At 48.9% G+C, this 18,818-nt stretch overlaps 1 protein-coding gene across 3 annotated transcripts in view; it reads right to left on the bottom strand.

The window, feature by feature from the left end:
• PHF12 (PHD finger protein 12) overlaps positions 1 to 11,631 on the bottom strand; it is a 52,371-nt gene extending 40,740 nt beyond the window's left edge. For 2 of the 3 annotated variants that reach the window (XM_081942809.1, XM_081942810.1), the window contains exons 1-2: positions 11,214 to 11,631; positions 10,705 to 11,117 (exon numbers count right to left, since the gene is read on the bottom strand). In XM_081942809.1, coding sequence (XP_081798935.1) covers positions 10,705 to 11,117; positions 11,214 to 11,279 — 479 coding nt within the window. In that variant the 5' untranslated portion in view covers positions 11,280 to 11,631. Of the gene's footprint in view, positions 1 to 8,678; positions 8,849 to 10,704; positions 11,118 to 11,213 lie in introns of those variants that run through there. The other variant, XM_081942811.1, reaches the window with a different exon arrangement.
• Between the last annotated feature and the right edge of the window lie 7,187 nt (positions 11,632 to 18,818).

Here is an 18,818-nt window from a genome sequence, read left to right as displayed (position 1 = left end):
AGGCATCAGTTCCGCTTTACAAAACCCTAGTAATACCACACCTGCAATACTGCAACCATACTACTAAAAAGCCCCCCTCACCCCCCCAAATAACGCAGCCCCAACTCCATGCCAAAGGCGAGGCTGCCTGTATGCCAGGCTGCTCAACCACAATTTAAAAACAAAACAAAACATGTGGAGACTTTGGAAAAAGTTCAGAGAAGAGCATCTAAGACACAGTAAAACACAGGAAGAATGGCTGCAGGATTTGGGTCTGGCTAGTCTAGAGAAAAGAAGAATTAGGGGTGACATGATAGCAGTATTCCAGTATTTGAGGGGCTGCCCCAAAGAAAAAAAAAGGGGGGGGGTCTAATTATTCTCCAAAGCACCAGAGGACAAGAAGCAACGGGTGGAAGCTAACCAGAGAGAGAAGCAGCCTGGAATTAAGGAGAAATTTTCTAACAGTGAGAAAAATTAACCAGTGGAACAGCTTGCCACCAGAAATTGTGGGTGCTCCAATGCCAGAGGTTTTTAAGAAGAGACTAGACAGCCACTTCTCTGAAGTGGTAGAGGGTCTCCTGCCTGAGCAAGGGGCTGGACTAGAAGACCTCCAAGGTCCCTTCCATCTCTATTCTATTCTTAATTCTATTCTAAATAAAGTATCAGCCTTAATTGTTATACAAGACGCAAAGTAAATTATGAATTAATTAGGGCATATTTCGGAAACCTGACACTCTGTTTTCTGTTTCCACAGAAAAGAGGATACACATAAAATTCAAATTTTAAAAATAATTCTCAAATGGGAGGAAAAAAACCTCCACCCAGTGAAACATTAGGATCGTTTTGGTTAGAATTACTGAAGTAGCTCCTCCCGGGAGTTGAATCACAGGTAGCCCCTTGACTTATAACCCGTTGCTTAGCAACTTTCTCAAGTTACGACGGTGCCCCAAACAGCTACTTATGGCCTGGATTCTAAGTTCTGATTTGCTGGGCTTCCCCTCCCCTGTGGTTACGGGACTTGGCAACTGGTTGACATTTGCAGCATCCTGCAGTCACAATTTGTGATTTTTTTTTTGTTGCAACCAGTGTTTACTTCCCCCCCCCCAAAAAAAGGTCTCACAGCAAACAACAGGATTGCTTAACAACAGCCTCCCCCCCCTCCCAAAGGGCTGTAAAACCAGATGTGGTCATAAATGAGCCTGCTTAACAACCAACAGAGACTATAGTGACAATAGACTCCATTATGGTCATTAAATCGAGGATTACCTGTAGGTGATTTTTTAGTTTCCTGCTAAGACGTTAATACAGGTAGTCCTCGACTTATGACTCCAATTGAGCCCAACATTTCTCTTGTGGTTAAGTGAGTTTTGCTCCATTTTATGACCTTTCTTGCCACAGTTGTTAAGTGACTCACCGTAGGTGATAAGCTAGCCACACGGTTATTAATGGATCCAGCCACTCTGTTGACTTAGCTGGTCAGAAGGTCACAAAAGGAGGGGAAATCACGTGACCTTGGGATACTGCAAGCACCAGACGATGTGGTCGTAAGTTTGAGTCTGCAATGAAATTTCATTTGAATGTAGGCCTATTTTAGTGTACACAATAAAGTTGTTCTAAGTTCGGTTTGCCAAGTGTCTAAATCAATCATGGGGCTATTACAAAGGTTAAATGTGAAAAATGGTCATAAGCCTTGAGTTACAGGTAGTCCTCAACTTACGACCACAGGTGAGGGGAGGGAAGGAGCATTAGGGATGTTTGGTGCCTTGAGTCACAGGTAGTCCTTGACTTATGACCAAAGCTGAGACCAACTTTTTTTTTTTTTTTTTTGCTAAACAAGCCAGTGTTTAAGTGAGTTTTGCCCCATTTGGCTACCTTTCTTGCCACTGTTGTTAAGTGAATCACCACAGGTATTAAGTTAGTCACACGGTCATTAAGTGAATCTGGCTTCCCCCATTGACTTTGCTGGTCAGATGGTTGCAAAAGGGGATCATGTGATCCCGGAATACTTCAACCGTCATAAATACGAGTCCGCTGTCAAGCCTCTGAATTCTGATCATGTGACCACAGGGATGTTGCAACGGTTGCGTGAAAAATGGTAGTTAAGTGCCTTTTTTCAGTGCTGTTGTAACTTCCAACGGTCACTAAACGAGCTGCCGTAAGTCGAGGACTACCTAATCCCGCTGGGCTGTTGTGGAAGGAAGCGCAGAAACGTGAGCACTCCGATGGGATTCATCTGGTGAGATAAACCGAGAGGGCTCACTTTCATTTGCAATTCAGATCTGGCTCCTGGGTCTTAGCCAGAAATATCTCCACAGTGCCGGACTTCGCTCCTTGACAGAAGCTTCTGGCAAGAGAGTACAGGAAGTCCTCAGCTTATGACCATCCGTTCAGTGACCCTTGGAAGTTACAATGGCGCTAAAATAGGGACCCAGGGCCAGCCTTCACACTTATGACCAACTGTTGCAGGATCCCCATGATCAAGGGATCAACATCCAGATGCTTGCCCACTGACTCGTATTTATGACGGTTGCAGTGTCCCGGGGGAGGGGGTGGGGTGTTCCATGTGATCCCCTTTTGCGACCTCCCGGCAAGCCAAGTCAATGGGCAAGCCACAGTCACTTAATAACCGTGTTCCTAACAACTGCACTGATTCGTTTAACAACCGCGGCAAGGAAGGTTGTAAAACAGGGGCCCAAGCTCCCTGAACCACTGTCTGGGTTAGCAGCTGAAATGTTGGGCTCCATTTTTTGGTCGAGTTGTACTCCAGGAATTTACCTGGCTCCTGTTTTGGATGGCCTCAAGGCTTGAAAATCCTCAAGAGGAAAGTCTTTTTAATGGTTGTGCCAAGTTTATAAAAAAACCGTCCCTGAAGCAGCCAGTTTGGGAAGGTTTTTTCCTTGGCTGGGTGGGGCCGTGGATCCATCCTCCCTTGGCTACTATGCCTTTCCTCCCCTCTACAATTCTGCCCTTCTGGCAGCTCTTTCCTTCCGCTACGAGGCTTCCTTTGATATCTGGATAGAATAATCCCAGCACCCCAAGGAAGAGAATCCTCCAGAAGTTGACAGGGAAGCCTTAATTAACTGTAATTGTGCTTAATTTGTTTTAAAACCAAATTAATGCTCCTCCCGGTCCTGCTACGTACTTTTCCCGAGTCTGACTGGAGGGCTAAATGGGGAACATGGCTCAAGAAATCTCCAACCCATTATCCACTCCTTCAAACTGCTCCCCCCCACCCCCAAATCAACTAAGGCAGGGGTGTCCAAACTTGGCAACTTTAAGACTTGTGGACTTCAACACCCAGAATTCCCCAGCCAGCTGGCTGGGGAATTCTAGGTGTTGAAGTCCACAAGTCTTAAAGTTGCCAAGTTTGGACACCCCTGAACTAAGGTGATGGATAAAGGAGAGTATTTTAGCTCAGGGTTCAAACTGCGTGGTCCTGGGTGCCCTCTGAGCTTGGCTGTTTTCTTGCAGACATTTCATGACCCAAACTAAGTAACGCCATCAGTGCTGGGAGGAAGCAGGGTTTGCTGTATGCAAACCCTGCAAAGGTAGCACGGTCGGTGTTACCTAGCTGAGTCAGGAAAGGTTTGCAAGAAAACAATAAAGCTGAGAGAGCACTAAGGACCCCACAATCTTCCTCCCCCCTCCTCCCTTCTGCACTGACGATGTTCCCTAGTTAGGTAATGAAAGGACTGCAAGAAAACCATCAAGCCCAGAGAGCACCTCAACGAAGGAGGCCCAGGATTTTGGTGAATGGCAGTCTGAATCTCATTGCTCCATCGAAGGGTCTTTTTCTCCTGTAACAACAGATTGTGATGCTGCTCAGTCCATCCATCCAATGGCTGCCAAAATAGAAGTCTCTCCTGTATGGCATGTTGTTATTACCACAAAAGTCCTCTGAAGAGATTTCAGAGCAGGTCACCACGCTCTCCCGGCCAGGATGAGGTCCCTTCTCAGCCCTTCCATCTCCTACCACTGGAGAAGAATCTGGGGCCTTTGGACGACCAAAGTTCTACTGCTAGGCATCAGAGAAGACCAACAAAGATTATTAAGGGACTGGAGGATAAAACATGTGAATAACAGTGGCAGGAATTGGGGATGTCTCGTTTAATGAAAAGAAGGACGAGGGGAGACAGGATAGCAGTCTTCCAATATCTCAGGGGCTGCCCCAGAGAAGAGGGAATCAAGCTATTCTCCAAGGCACCTGAGGGTAGAACAAGAAGCAATGGGTGGAAACTAACTAAGGAGAGAAGCAACCTAGAACTAAGGAGAAATTTCCAACAGTGAGAAAAATTAACCAGTGGAACAAACGGCTTGTCTCCATAAATGGTGGGTGCTTCATCACTGGAGGTTTTTAAGAAGAGACTGGACAGCTATTTCTCTGGAATGATGTATTGTAGGGTATGGATGTCCAACCTTGGAACGTTTAAGACTTGTGAACTTCAACTCCCAGAATTCCTCAGCTAGCATAGTTGAAGTTGAGGTCCACCAGTCTTAAACGCTCCAAGGTTGGACTTCCCTGGTTTAGGGTCTCCTGCCTGCACAATGGGATTGGACTAGAACAACGGTCACCAACCTTTCGGACCTCAGGGACCACTAGATTCATAATTGTAAATCCTATGGACCACTAATACGTTTTTTTTAAAAAAAGATAAATAGTATTTAGTGTAAAATAAAAAAATGCAAATAATTTTTCTGGGGACCACCAAAATTTTCTCGCAGACCACCAGTTGGTGACCACTGGACTAGAAGACCTCCAAGGTCCCTTCCAACTGTCTTGTGTTATCCTGTCCTTTGTTGTAATCTGAAGCAGGTTACAATCCAGATTTCTCAAAAGCTGATCACTTAAGGGTTGAAACTTTTAGGAGTGGTTCTTAAATTCACCCCACATTTTAGAAGTCCTCTCCTCACATGCATGCAGCCAACAATTGAGGAGCACCTCAAAGAGGGGCACATATGCAATCCATGTTTAATATACTTTCCACAGTGCATAGAGCTGGTGAATTACTGACTTACTTTGCATATTCAAAATGTTTATCCTTCACGCTTCGTCTGGAAGGACTCCTTGTGCAGCCATTAAAGAGAGAGTCAACCCAACATGTTATCAAATAATTCACCTTTGTGCAACAGTAACCTTATCTGAACAATCGTAAAAGGAGGTAAGGCCTCCATAAACAGTGGAGAACTACCTGGCAGGTGGCAAATAGCAGGGTCAGTTCTCAGTAGCACCTCTGGGTAAAGCCTGAAAGGGGCCCATTTAGGAGATGAAGGGACAAGGCTGGCCAAATGGACTCCGGTCCTTGACCATCATCTCTTAACATCCCGAAGGTAGCAGAATTTTAAGCATTTTACAAAATACCAGACTTTTGAGGAAGTGTTTTACAGGAAGGATCCTGGATGCTTCTCCGAGCTTGGTTGTTTTCTTGCAGATGTTTAATTACCAAACTAGGTAACATCATCAGCGCTAGGAGGAGGAGGAGGAGGAGGACTGACAGGTCCTTGGACCTCTGTGAGCTTGGTTGTTTTCTTGCAGACATTTCATTACCCAACTAGGGAACATCGTCAGTGCTGCCAGTGTTATTACTGTACTGTTACAACAGCACTGAGGCTCTTGCCTAGTTGGATAATGAATTGTCTGCAAGAAAACCACAAAGCACAGAGAGCTCCAAGGACCCCACAGTCCTCCTCCTCCTCCCACCTCCCTTTATCATTATCCTCCATTCTCCACCCCCCTCCCTTCTAGCATCCTCCTTGTCATCCTCCTTCCTTCCTCATTATCCTCCTCTTTGAAATTCCTCCCCCACCCCCTTTGTAGCCTGATGTTGTTAACTAGTTGGGTAATGAAACATCTGCAGTTCAAACCACCAAGCTCAGAAAACATCAAAGACCCCGACCGACAAATATTCTCCTTTATCGCAACTTTTTACATAGGCTGGAGGAAGCCAACAAACCACAAAGACCATTTTTAAATGCTAGATAAAGATCAGAACTGGGGCACTTGCAGCAGGTTGGAGCCGGGACGAACAAATGCATTCAGATGAACAGTTATCTGTACCCCCTTAGAAGACAAAACAGCACACACCCGGGTCTGTCAGAGAACAGGAAGAAGCTGGAACTCCTCAGAAAGGCAGACTCAACTCCAGAATTTCCTTTTAAGCCCTCACACCACAGGTCTCCAAATGGCTGACCTATATTGAGAGCAGCCGAGCCAAAAAACAAACAAACCCATAAGGGGAAACAAAGTCAGTTCCTTAAAGGTACAGAGGGAGCAACTAGGAAGTAGCCACCAGGAAGAAAATTCGCAAAAATAATATGGTGAGGAAGTAATAAAAGGCCCTTTTAAAGGCCGTCAGCAAAGTCCCAAAGGCGGTTTTTCAAAAGGCAAGTGGACTTTGTTTTTTTTAACCTCGAAGACGTTTCCCTTCTCATCCAAGAAGCTGCTTCAGTTCTTCACTTCTTCGGAATTGAAGAAGCTTCTTGGAAGAGAAGCGTTTTCAAGGAAAACAGAAAATCCAGCTGCCTTTGGGACAACCGTGACCCGGGTGACTGAGAATCTCCATAGACACGAAACATTCAAGTTCCTTATACAGGGCCAGTGTCTTTTTTTCAAAGGGAATTGCAGCTGATTTCAAAGGTTTTGGAACTCTTGACTTGAGAGGTTATCAGCGGGAGTTCACCCAGACGGACAAGATGATTCACGAAGGTTTGGAGAAGGAGTTTTACAACCGGGGGAAAACAAGCTCTGTTTGCTCTCTGCCACTATCAGTTTATTTCCTAGTTACCTGCAAAACAAAGATCCTCTTTTTCCCTTGATGAAATTCCTTTAATTACAGAGATCCCTTTAGCAAACCATCCTGACGATGTTCCGGAAGTCTTTAGAAACCTGGCTTTTCTCCCAGGCCTTGGGGCTAGGGTGTTTGTGGAGCCCTGGGACGTAATTTGCAGTTTGTCTGCATGTTTAGATTCATTTTTTAAAAAACTGTTTATCTATTTTACATCTAAGCTTGCCCAGAGTCATTCTGGAGTTGGGTAACTTCTAAATCTAACAGCGTGGACGGTATCTGTCCTTTGTAAAGCCAGTCTCACCCACAAAACGATAAACGTACTTTGGGAACAGCCGGCGAAAGTTAATGTATATTTAAGTGCATATTAAAAAGGAGGGAAGGAATGAAGATCATTTAAGCTAGAGGCATACGGGTATTGTTAAGCTCCCCCAGTCTGATGTTCCCAAATGTGTTAAGAGGGCTACTTGGCAAATTCCCAGCCAATGTGGCCAATGAAGGCTGGGCATCATATATGTAGAACAACATATATGAAGGCACCTGATTGGAGGAACGGTGAAAGAAAACGAAACAGTCAAGCATCTCCTAGCTACTTTTAATTTTTTTTTTATTCACAAAAGCTGCTCAAAGAATCGGTAATGTCAGCATACTGGCTGCAGCAGAAAGAACAAGCGTGCATCGAAGAGAAGTTTTTAAAACACACAATAACTTTCTCGCTAATCTCCATTAAATGTAGCACGTCCCGAGACGAAAGAATAGACTGGACATAAAATATGGGCCCTGAGTGCGCAAATTCTGAAGAAATACAAAGGAGACAGGATACTCCATTTATCTATTTTGCCAGGCTGTCGGCCGAGGTTTTACAAACTCTTTCCTATGCTTTTTCTAAACAATGCCATGGCAACCATCGATAGCTCGTCTTCTGATATCTTGAAAAGGAAGCTACGGAGGCCATCTATGCACACGCAGCCAGGATCTCATCTGACCAAAAGGCAGGGCTCTCTACATGGAGCTTGCTCCTAACTGTAATCCTTTTAATACAAATTAATCCTTCGCCGACTATCCACAGGCTGCATCCTGGTTGCACAAAATCACAAGGGAAGCGGCCAGGTCAGCGTCAGCAGCGAGAACGCATCTAAGGCAGACAGGCTTTTCTTTGTTTGACAGGCAAGTTTTGAGTAGGTACAGTTCAGAAACAACGCGGCCTATCGCACACAGAGGAAAAGCGAAGAACGGCCTTATTTTTCAGGACAATCCCCCCCTCCAAAAACACTGCCCCCTCTCCATTTTCCACCAAGAGTCCATCAGTTTCATCGCGCTGAACAGCTTCTCTCCTTTCTCGTGAGTAATAAAGCTTAGATTTTATAAGAGCTGGGAGGCAGAGCAGTGCTGATGCCAAGGGCCCAAAGCCCAACCTATAAAATTAAACCCCAGCACTCCCCAAACAGAGGAAGAAAGCAGGGTCGCCTCAGCCCCTAATAACGGCCAGCTTCTGCCATTTTCCTTCCCTAGGCTGCCTCCCCTTCCCCAACGTAACCTAGACTCCAACGTCCAGCAGCTTTTCCTCGGCTCCCAACAAGAAAAGGCCCAGAGCGGCTGTGGGCGAGAAGGAGCCTTGTTTGAAGTCGAAGCAAGAAATGCAAAGCGATTTTTTTTTTATTTGCAACTGTGTAAACAATACAAGTCAGCCCAGCGCCACAGAAAGCGGGGCCCAAGTTAAACAAATGCAGAAAGAAAGCCTCCCCTGTGCGCTGCCAGTTTATATAATTTAAACAAAAACAAATGCCGGGGAAAGAGAACTGAAATGCCACCTTCAATTAAACAGCCATTTGCCTTCCGCCCAAAAGCAGCTCAGGGCCATCTTTAAAAAAGAGGCACGGAGTGACCCTTCCCCCCGCCCCCCCAACAGCTCCTCACCCGCAGCCTCCGGGAGGCAAAATGGTTGGCTGAGAGGCAGCAGCAGCAGCAGCAGCGGAGCCCTGCAGAAGCCAAGGGGAGGCAAGTCTCAGTTCCGCCAATGAAAAGGGCAAAGGAGGATGGGAGCCATTCCTCCAGGAGCTGCCAGGAGCCATTGAGACGGTGGTAACGGCCGCTCTCTCCCCCTCTCTCTCTCTCGTGTAGATGCGCTGGGGCGTAACTCTCAATACAGACAATGGCTGGGAGGTGGCAGGGCCGGCATCCAGCACAGGCCAGGCTGGGCCATTGGTGTAACCGTCCTAGGGACACAGAATTCAGGCTACTGTCCTCCTCCTCCTCGACTTCTCCAGCCTCCTTCCCTTTCGGGGCGGGCTGTGTCCTTCCAAAGCCTCAGATCACACCAGGCACCTTGCCGGTGGGGTCATCACCTCCTCCTTCCTGCTGACCAGCTCAAAAACTTTTGGCCGCCTCCCATCGCAAGCCTGAGGCACAGCCCGGCCCAGATCCCCAGCCAGGTGGAAGAGGAGGGCTCCGGGGAGGGCACAAAAGCCACCGGAGGCTCGCTTCCCCGCTGACCCTCCCGATCTGGAGGCGGCAGGCGAGGACGCCTTGGCCTGTCGCACCGCCTTCCTTTTATGGCTGCTGCTGCCGCCACCACCACCGCCTCTTCCCTGCGCTCCTGCCAGCTCCGGAGGCCTGCACCACCCAGCCTGCCTGCCTAGCGAGCAAAGGCACCTTCTTTCAAACCGGGCTCCCCAATCCCCGGGCCAGGGCTGCCAAATGCAAACAATGGGCTGAGAAACCTGCAGCCGATTTCCCGGCTGGAAGAGGAGGAGGAGGAGCCCCAAAGCACCTCCAGGCTATAAACAAAAGAGGGAGGAAGCAGCCCCAGCCTGCCTGGGTCTACTTGGGAGTAGCTGGCACCCTCCTCCTCCTTTCTCCTCCTCCCAGCCAAGAGGGCCCCAGCCCAGCGTCCCTCCCTCCCTCCCTCCCTGGATGAGCGGGCTTGGCTGGGCCTTGGAGGCTGATGGGGGAAGGGGGCTCGGCTGGCAGGGTGGGAGGGGGGGAACATCAGGAGGGGCCCAATGGGCAAAATGGCGCTGGAGGAAAAGAGGCAGCAATCCCAGGCGGGTTGCCATGTTGTCGGCGCCCTGCCCGGCGGGAATGGAAAGCAGCCGGGATAACAGGCGGGCAGGGATAACGGACGGGCAGTGCCGGAAGGACGAGTATGGAGGGGTGAGGAAGGAAGGAAGAAAGGGAGGTGGAGGAAAGAAGGAAGGATGGATGGAAGGGAGTGGAGGGAAGGGAAGAAGAAAAGAAAGAAAAAGGAGGGAGGGAAGGTGGAGGGAAGAAAAGGAGAAAGATATAGAGGGAAGAAAGAAGGGAGGAGGGAAGAAAATAAAGGAAAAGGATGGAAGGAAGGTAGATGGAAGAAAGAAAAAAAGAAATGGAGAAAGAGGAGGAAAAGAGGAGGAGACGAAAGAAGGAAAAGCAGGGAAGGGAGAAGGCTATTGGGAAGAAAGGAAGGGAGACAGAGAGGGGAAAGAAGGAAGAGGGAAATCAGGAAGGGAAGAAAGGAAAAGGATAGAAGGTAGGTGGATGGAAGAAAGAAAGGGAGAAAGAAAGGGAGAAGGAAAGATGGAGGGAAGAAGGAAAGAAAGAGAGAAGGGAAGAAGGAAAAAGCAGGGAGAGATAGAGAGCAGGAAGAAGGAAGGGAGAAGGATAGATGGATAGGAATGAGAGGGAGAGAAGAAGGAAGGAAAGGAGAGAGCTATGGAGGGAAGAAGAGAAGAAAGAGGGAAAGAAGGAAGGAGGTTAGGAAAGAAAGAAAAAAGAAAGGGAGAAGGATAGATGGAGGGAAGAGGGAAAGAAAGAAGCAAATGGAGAAGGATAGGTGGGTAGGAATGAGAGCGAGGGAGGGAAGAAGAGAAGAAAGAAGGAAAGAGATGGATGGGGATGAGATAGGGAGAGAAGGAAGGAAGGAAGGGAAGGAGGGCCGGGGTCCCCCTCTCTCCCCCTCACTCACCAGCACTGGAGGTGGAAGGCGGCCGGGCAGTGGTCGCAGCACAGAAGGTCGCCGCCCTCCTTGCAGCTGTCGCAGCTGTCGTGGTTGGTGGCGCGGCCGCTGCGCCGTTGGGCGGCCGTGGAGGCGGCGGCGGAGGCCGAGGGGGGCTGCTGGTGGTGCTGGTGGGGGGCTCCGGGGGGGCCTCCGGCGTGGGGGGGCGGGGGCGCCCCGTGCGGGTGCCCAGCGATGCCCGGCGGGGGCGCCGCGGGGTTGTGGTGGTGGTGGTGGTGGTGGTGGTGATGCTGCGGATGGAAGTGGTGCGCTGGGTGACCGTCGCCTCCTCCTCCTCGCTCCGGCCGCCGACTCCGCTTCTCGCTCCCGCCGCCGCCGCCGCCGTCGTCGCTCCGCGGAGGGGCCAGCAGCGCCTGGATTTGCTGCGGGGGGAGGGGCAGGGGGAGAACGTCGGTCATCCGGGCACCTGACGGGACCCCCCCCGCCCCTACCCCTTTCCTCCCCCCCCCCGCGCTCACCTCCATGAGGCCCCCCGTGGTGTCCAGGTCGTAGACCACCGTCTTGGCCTCCATCCTCTCCCACATCCAAGGGCGAGGGCCGGGCCGCAGCGCGACGCTCAGGCCGGGCCGGCGGGGTAAGCGCGTCGTCGTCGCGGGGCCGCGGGGGACTGGTCGCCGCCTGGGGCTCGGCCTACCCGACGGGCCTTCTCCTGAGGGGGCCCTCCGCCGCCTCCGCCGAGACAGGCCGCGGGCCGCCTGAGGGGGCGGCTGCCATGACAGGGGGCGGGGCCCTCGCCGTCGCTGAGGGGAAGGTCGCCCGCCGCCGCCGCCGCCGCCGCCTCACATGCAGGGCCCCGCCGCTGCCACAGCGCTCGTCGCGCAGGCGCACCGCCGCCTCCCCGCCTCCCCGGGAGCATGCGCGCGGCGGCGGGCCTCTGCCGCGCAGGCGCGGGGCGGCCGCACCAAAAAAAAAAACACACACAACACGGCTTCTGGTTCGCTCGGGGGGAAAGGCAGCGCTCTGGGTCCTCCACGCCGCGCATGCGTAACGATACAGCCTCCTCTTTTCCCCCCACTCTTCCCCCCCCTCCCGTTCGGCTCCGTTTCCGCGCCCCGCCTTGCCCCCGTCTCCTGTGTGCGCAAGCGCCGCTCCGCGCGCGGGCGGCCTTGATTTGCGCACGCGCGGCCGCTCCGGCACTATTTTTGTTACTTTCCCCCGGTCTTTCTGCGCAAGCGTGGCCTCCCCCCTTTTTCCTTCATTCTTTCCGCTCCCGTTCTATCGTGCGCATGCGCCACTCTCTTTCTAAGATCTGCTCCTGCGCGGAGTGACCTTTTATATATTTTTGTTTTATTGCAAATGTACAACCGCGTTTAAAGTCATGACTTAAAATAATGTTTTAATAAATAATGCGGGCTTATAACTAGGCGAGGAGTATTTTATTTTGTTCCCTATTTTTTTAATAGCGCAGGTGCTTCGTTGCGCATTGGCTATACCAGGCGTTCGTCGGAGTAACGGGGGTGTTCCATGCGCATGCGCAGAAAGAACCAGGACGTGATTCTGCGCACTACCGGCGAGCAGTACTGCGAAGGGAAAGGGGAGCAGTTCTTTTGTTCGCACGCCGAATATGCCGGCTCTTTTCGGGGCTCTGCAAGGGGCTCTTCCTTGCAGCAGCGGCCCGGTGCTGCGAGAACCCTGCACATCACATAGCCGGAGAATGGCGGACTGGGAGCATCTTTGGGCCACAATGAAGGGGGGGGGGGCGGAGGAGCCTTATGAGGAGGGGGCTTGCAGATCACGATGGAGAGGGGCGAGGCTGGAGGGGAGACAGACGCACCCGCCGGGGTGGACCATCTACACGGGTGGATTCGTTCGTGTGAACACGGATAGGAAGGGTCTCCGGGGAGATAATGCCCTTCCTGTAGGGCAGTCCTAATTCTCTGGGGTCGCAGGCTGGAATTGGGGAGGGGGTCCTCCCCTGGGCGTGGTGCGTGGTGGGGGGAGCCCTGGGGGTGCATTGCATTTGCAGAAAGCGGAACGGCGTTTCTTTGGGGGGGGGGCAGCGGATGGAAGGGGCGGCACTTTTAGGGAGCAGAAGGTGGGGGGACCTAGGGGACGGGGTGGGCGCTGGGGGTCCCCATGCCACGCTGGCCATTAGAGACGGGGGAGGGGGTTGATTTTGTTCTTGGCAGAAAAGCTGGCATAGCTTGCAGAATGTCAGGCCTCTGTAGAAGGCATCCAATCCTGGAATGGCTCCCTGTCTGGGTGGGGGGAACAAAAGATTGCCCCTTCCGTGGGGTCCCTGGTGATCCCTCAGCTGGCTGGTTTTCTGCTAACTCTGGAGAAATAGAACAGAACAGCACTAAGAGTAGAATAGAATAGAATAATAGAATAATGAATGGAATAGAAAAGAAAATAAATATGGAATGGAATAGAACAGAAGGCAACAGCAATAAGTGGAATAGAAGAGAACAGAATAGAATAGAATAATGAATGAAATAGAACAGAACAGAATAAGGAATAGAATAGAATAAAATATGTAATAGAATAGAATAAAATAGAACAGAAAAGAATAAGGAATAAAATAGAATAGAAGCTGGAAGGGACTTTGGAGGTCTTCTAGTCCAGCCCCCTGCTCATGCAGGAGAACCTATGCAAAAAGCTCCGGCAACCTTCTCTTCAAGGAGAGAAGCAACCTAGAACGAAGGAGGAACTTCCTGGCAGGGAGAACAATTCATCCGTGGAACAACAACTGGCCTCCAGAGGTTGGTGGCTGCTCCAACAGTGGAAGTTTTAAAGACGAGATTGGGGAACCCTTTGTCTGAAGTGGTGCAGGGTTTCCTGCCTAAGAAGTGGGGGGGAGGGGGATGGAGTTGGAATAGAATAGAGCTGGAAGGGACCCTGGAGGTCTTCTAGTCCAGCCCCTTGCTCAAGCAGAATAACTATCCAAACCATCTCAGACAAGCGACTGTTCAGTCTCTTCTTAAAAACTTCCAGTGATGGAGCGCCCACAATTTCTAGTGGAAAGCTGTTCCATTGGTTAATTGTCCTCACTTTTAGGAAGTTTCTCCTGAATTCCAGGTTGCTTCTCTCCTTGATTAGTTTGCATCCATTGCTTGTTGTCCTGCATTCGAGTGCTTTGTAGAATAATTTGGCTCCCTCTTCTTTGGGGCAGCCCTTCAAATATTAGAACACTGCTATCATGTCTCCCCCAATTCTTCTTTTCTTTAGACTAGCCAGTTAGCAGCATCACATTTCTGTGCTAGGCTGGCTTGGTCACAGTGGAGTGAAGCAGGCCCGGCAGCGCCTGCATTTTCCCCGTGGCATGAGAAAAGTACATCCTCCTCCCGCTGTCCTCACCACCTTCTGCAGAGGGAGGATGGAGAGCATCCTGTCACATTGTGTTACTCTCTGGTATGGAAGCATCACTGCTTCCTACAGGAAGGCGGTGCAGAGAGTGGTGAGGACGGCAGAAAAGAAGATTGGAAGTTCACTCCTGTCCAGGACATGGCATGTAAGCGATGTTTGAGCAGGGTCTGCAGGGTTGTCTGGGACCCTTACGCATCCTCTTCACAACCTCTTTTCCTTGTTACCTCCTGGGAGGGGGCTTCATGGTATCCAAAGCACAGCATCTAGGTTCAGTCACAATTTTGTCCATATATGGCATCAACCTTGTGAACTCTCCCTCTTTCCACTATGTCTTCCAAATGGACAGTGATTAATTCATATATGTACATATAACAGAATTGGAAGGGACCTTAGAGGTCTTCTAGTCCAGCCCCCTGCTTAGGCAGGAAACCCTACACCACTTCAGACAAATGGTTATCCAGCATCTTCTTTAAAACTTCCTGTGTTGGAGCATTCACAGCTTCTGGAGGCAAGCTTTCCCACTGATTAATTGTTATGTCAGGAAATTTCTCCTCAGTTCTAAGTTGCTTCTCTCCTTGATTAGTTTCCGCCCATTGCTTCTTGTTCTACCCTCAGGTGCCTTGGAGAATAGCTTGACTCCCTCTTCTTTGGGGCAACCCCTGAGATATTGGAAGACTGCTATCTTGTCTCCCCTGGTCCTTCTTTTCATTAAACTAGACATGCCCAGTTCCTGCAACCGTTCTTCATATGTTTTAGTCTCCAGTCCCCTAATCATCTTTGTTGCTCTTCTCTGCACTCTTTCTAGAGTCTCCACATCTTTTTTGTATAGTGGTGACCAAAACTGAATGCCGTATTCCAAGTGTGGCCTTACCAAGGCCTTGTAAAGTGGTATTAACCCTTCACGTGATCTTGATTCTCTCCCTCTGCTTGTATGTCTGTATATATGTATATGTATGGGTGCAGATATCTATTTATAGGATGGATGGATGGACAGACGGATGGACAAATGGATAGATAGATAGATAGATAGATAGATAGATAGATGATAGATAGATAGATAGATAGATAGATAGATAGATAGATGATAGATAGACAGACAGATAGACAGAATGACAGACAGACAGATAGATGTATATGTATATTGTATGTGTGTTATGTATGTGTATGGGTGTGTATTACTTTAGATTACTTTATCTTATTTTCTTGCAGACGTTTCAACACCCAACTAGGGAACATCATCACTGCTAGAAAGGAAGGGAGGAGGAGGGAGGAGAGGGAGGAGGAGGACTGTGGGCTCCCTGGTGATCTCTGAGCTGGGTGGTTTTCTTGCAGACGTTTCATGACCCATCTAGGTGACATCATCAGTGTCGGAAGGGAGCAGGGTTTGCCAGGAGGAGGGCAATGACAACGGAGCCCTTTCCTGCTGATGTTTCATGAGCCAACTAAGTGACCTCATGAGTGCCCCTTCTCTGCTCACCTGGCACTGAGAAACCTCTCCTGTTGACACTGGGGAAGGGGCACAGCTCCCCCAGGTCACCCTTCCCCTTCCACCCTCTTTCCACCCAATGCGTAAATAACCTCCACCTGGGACCAATTGCAGGCCGCATGGGGAACCCGGGCTTCAGCCTTCCTGCCCAGGCCTTCTCCGGTGGACCAAGGGAGGTGACCAAGGCAGGAGAAGATCCAGAGAGATTGCCCAGACTTTGCCCACTGCAAGCGCCTCTCAGAGTTCCAGCTTCAGCATGTCTACCCAGGTTCTTTTTTCTCCATTTGGGTGTGTGTGTGTGTGTGTGTGCGCGCGCGCGGGCGGTCAAAGGTGCAAACATGTTCCTGGTCACAAAACCTCAGAGTGTTGCAGCCTGCCAGTGGAGCTGGCAGCAGATTCAGACGGTGAGGAGGGTTGGGGAGGAACCTGGGCCAGTCCTGGAGTCTGGGGAAGGCTCTGAGGAGGGCTCTGTCTTGGAGGCAGAGAGGGGGCCAGGGCCGTCTGACAGTTCTCAGCTGCCTTCAGAGTCAGAGATCAGTGAGGCAGAAGAACAGCTGGAGCCTGTTCCCAGTGTGCGCATGCGCAGAGTGGCCAGACGAAGGGAACAATTAAAGGAGTGGACTGGGGAGTAAGGTCACAGGTGGAGGGTGAATGGCCCCTCCCAGAGGGAATAAAAGAGGAGCAAAAGGGGAGTGGAGTTTGCAGGAGACCATCAGTTCGCTTCATTGGTTCATGACTCTCCGAGACTCCTTGCCAAGTTCTGCAGATCTCGGCCTGGCAGCTCTCCAAGCCAGAGAAGGTCTGTGACCGTAAATCCTCCCTGGAAAGACTTTGCTGGATGTGAAGGAGCAGAATCCACAGTCAATTAATGCAAGGTGTTTTTTTTTTTTTTTTTGTGAGGACAAGGAGTTTGTTTCATGCTCTTGGGAAGCCTCGGTCAGAACACAGAGACCATCAAAAAGGACCACAGGTTGTGTTCCTTCTTGGAAGAAGGACCTTCTAAGTCTCTCACTGAAATGCCAATATTTAAACCTGTCGAACAACGTATTACCAGATCCACGACTAGACAAATGTTAGAATCTCACAAGCGCGTCGACCCTCAAACACAATGTGCTAAGAAAGAAGCTAAGAAGCAAACCGGAGCCATGGGAGGAGCAGGGCCGAAGATTGGTCTTGTGGAGAGAGATCTTCAGCAAATGCTTTCAGCGCTCCAGACCAGATCTAAAGATGCTTAAGCTATTATCTTGGAACGTGAATGGAATGAACTCCCCACAAAAAAGGGAAAAAATATTTTATTATTTGAAGCAATTTAATAATGATGTTGCTTGCCTTCAAGAGACTCATATTAGGTTGCAAGACCAGAAGTACTTAGTGAATTCAAAACTGGGAACATTTTATGCTGCCTCTGATTTGGTAAAGAAAAATGGTGTGGTGATATATATAAATAAAAGATTTTCAACTAAAGTTATAGAGGCAGATGACGCTGGTAGATATATAGCAATTCAATTTGATACAGACTTCGGTTCCATTTTGGTGCTAGGAATATATGCTCCTAACCAACGCCAAGAAAGTTTTTATAAGATGCTCCATTTAAAAATTTTAGACTGGAACTTTAAAAGTATTCTAATAATGGGAGATTGGAATGGAGTGATTTCTCCAAAGATAGACAAGAGTACAAAGACGAAATTCACTACCAAATTACCAAAGGCTTTTTTTGATTTACAAGACGATTTGAAATTAAAAGATGTTTGGAGGACGCAACATCTAAATGAGATGGATTTTTCTTTCTATTCAGATAGACATAAATCCTTTTCAAGGATTGATTTCTTTTTGTTAACACCAGATCTACTTCCTAAAGCCAAGAAATCCAAGATTTTCGCCAGGACACTTAGCGATCATAGTCCGGTGTGGTTACAAATTGAATTAGGGATGAGGCCAAGAAGGTCTTGGAGAGTAAATGAAAATTTATTTAGATATGAAAAAAATGTTGATGAACTTAAAAAACAATACAATACAATACAATACAATAGTAGAGTTGGAAGGGACCTTGGAGGTCTTCTAGTCCAACCCCCTGCCTAGGCAGGAAACCCTATACCGTTTCAGACAAATAGCTATCCAACATCTTCTTAAAGACTTCCAGTGTTGGGGCATTCACAACTTCTGGAGGCAAGCTGTTCCACTGATTAATTGTTCTCACTGTCAGGAAATTCCTCCTCAGTTCTAAATTGCTTCTCTCCTTGATTAGTTTCCACCCATTGCTTCTTGTTCTACCCTCAGGTGCTTTGGAGAATAGTTTGACTCCCTCTTCTTTGTGGCAACCTCTGAGATATTGGAATAATGCTATCATGTCTCCCCTAGTCCTTCTTTCTCTTAAGCTAAACATACCCAGTTCCTGCAACCGTTCTTCATATGTTTTAGTCTCCAGTCCCCTAATCATCTTTGTTGCTCTTCTCTGCACTCTTTCTAGAGTCTCCACATCTTTTTTACATCGTGGCGACCAGAACTGAATGCAGTATTCCAAGTGTGGCCTTACCAAGGCATTATAAAGTGGTATTAACACTTCACGTGATCTTGATTCTATCCCTCTGTTGATGCAGCCTAGAACTGTGTTGGCTTTTTTGGCAGCTGCTGCACACGGCTGGCTCCTATTTAAATGGTTGTCCACTAGGACTCCAAGATCCCTTTCACAGTTACTACTACTGAGTATGGTATCACCTATACTGTACCTGTGCATTCCGTTTTTGTTGCCTAAATGTAGAACCTTACTCTTTTCACCATTGAATTTCATTTTATTAGATAGTGCCCAATGTTCAAGTTTGTCAAGATCCTTCTGTATCTTAAGCCTATCTTCTGGAGTGTTGGCTATTCCTGCCAGCTTGGTATCATCTGCAAATTTGATGAGTTCCCCATTTATTCCCTCATCCAAATCATTGATGAAGATGTTGAAGAGTACTGGGCCTAAAACAGAGCCTTGGGGTACTCCACTGCATACTTCCCTCCATGTAGATGCAGTTCCATTGAGAACTACACGTTGAGTGCGGTTGGTCAGCCAGTTACCAATCCATCTGGTGGTGATGCTGTCTAACCCACATTCTTCTACTTTATCTAGTAGTAGGTTATGGTCTACCTTATCAAAAGCCTTACTGAAGTCCAAGTAAACTATATCAACGGCATTCCTCTGGTCCACTAATTTTGTCACATTATCAAAGAATGCAATAAGATTAGTCTGGCATGATCTGTTTTTGACAAATCCATGTTGGCTTTTGGCTAT

Source organism: Natrix helvetica (assembly GCF_964273705.1).
Source record: "Natrix helvetica genome assembly, chromosome: 2".
Classification (NCBI taxonomy): Eukaryota; Metazoa; Chordata; class Lepidosauria; order Squamata; family Natricidae; genus Natrix; species Natrix helvetica.
The sequence above is the reverse complement of the archived record's forward strand: the minus strand, read 5'-3'. Positions and strand labels throughout refer to the sequence as shown.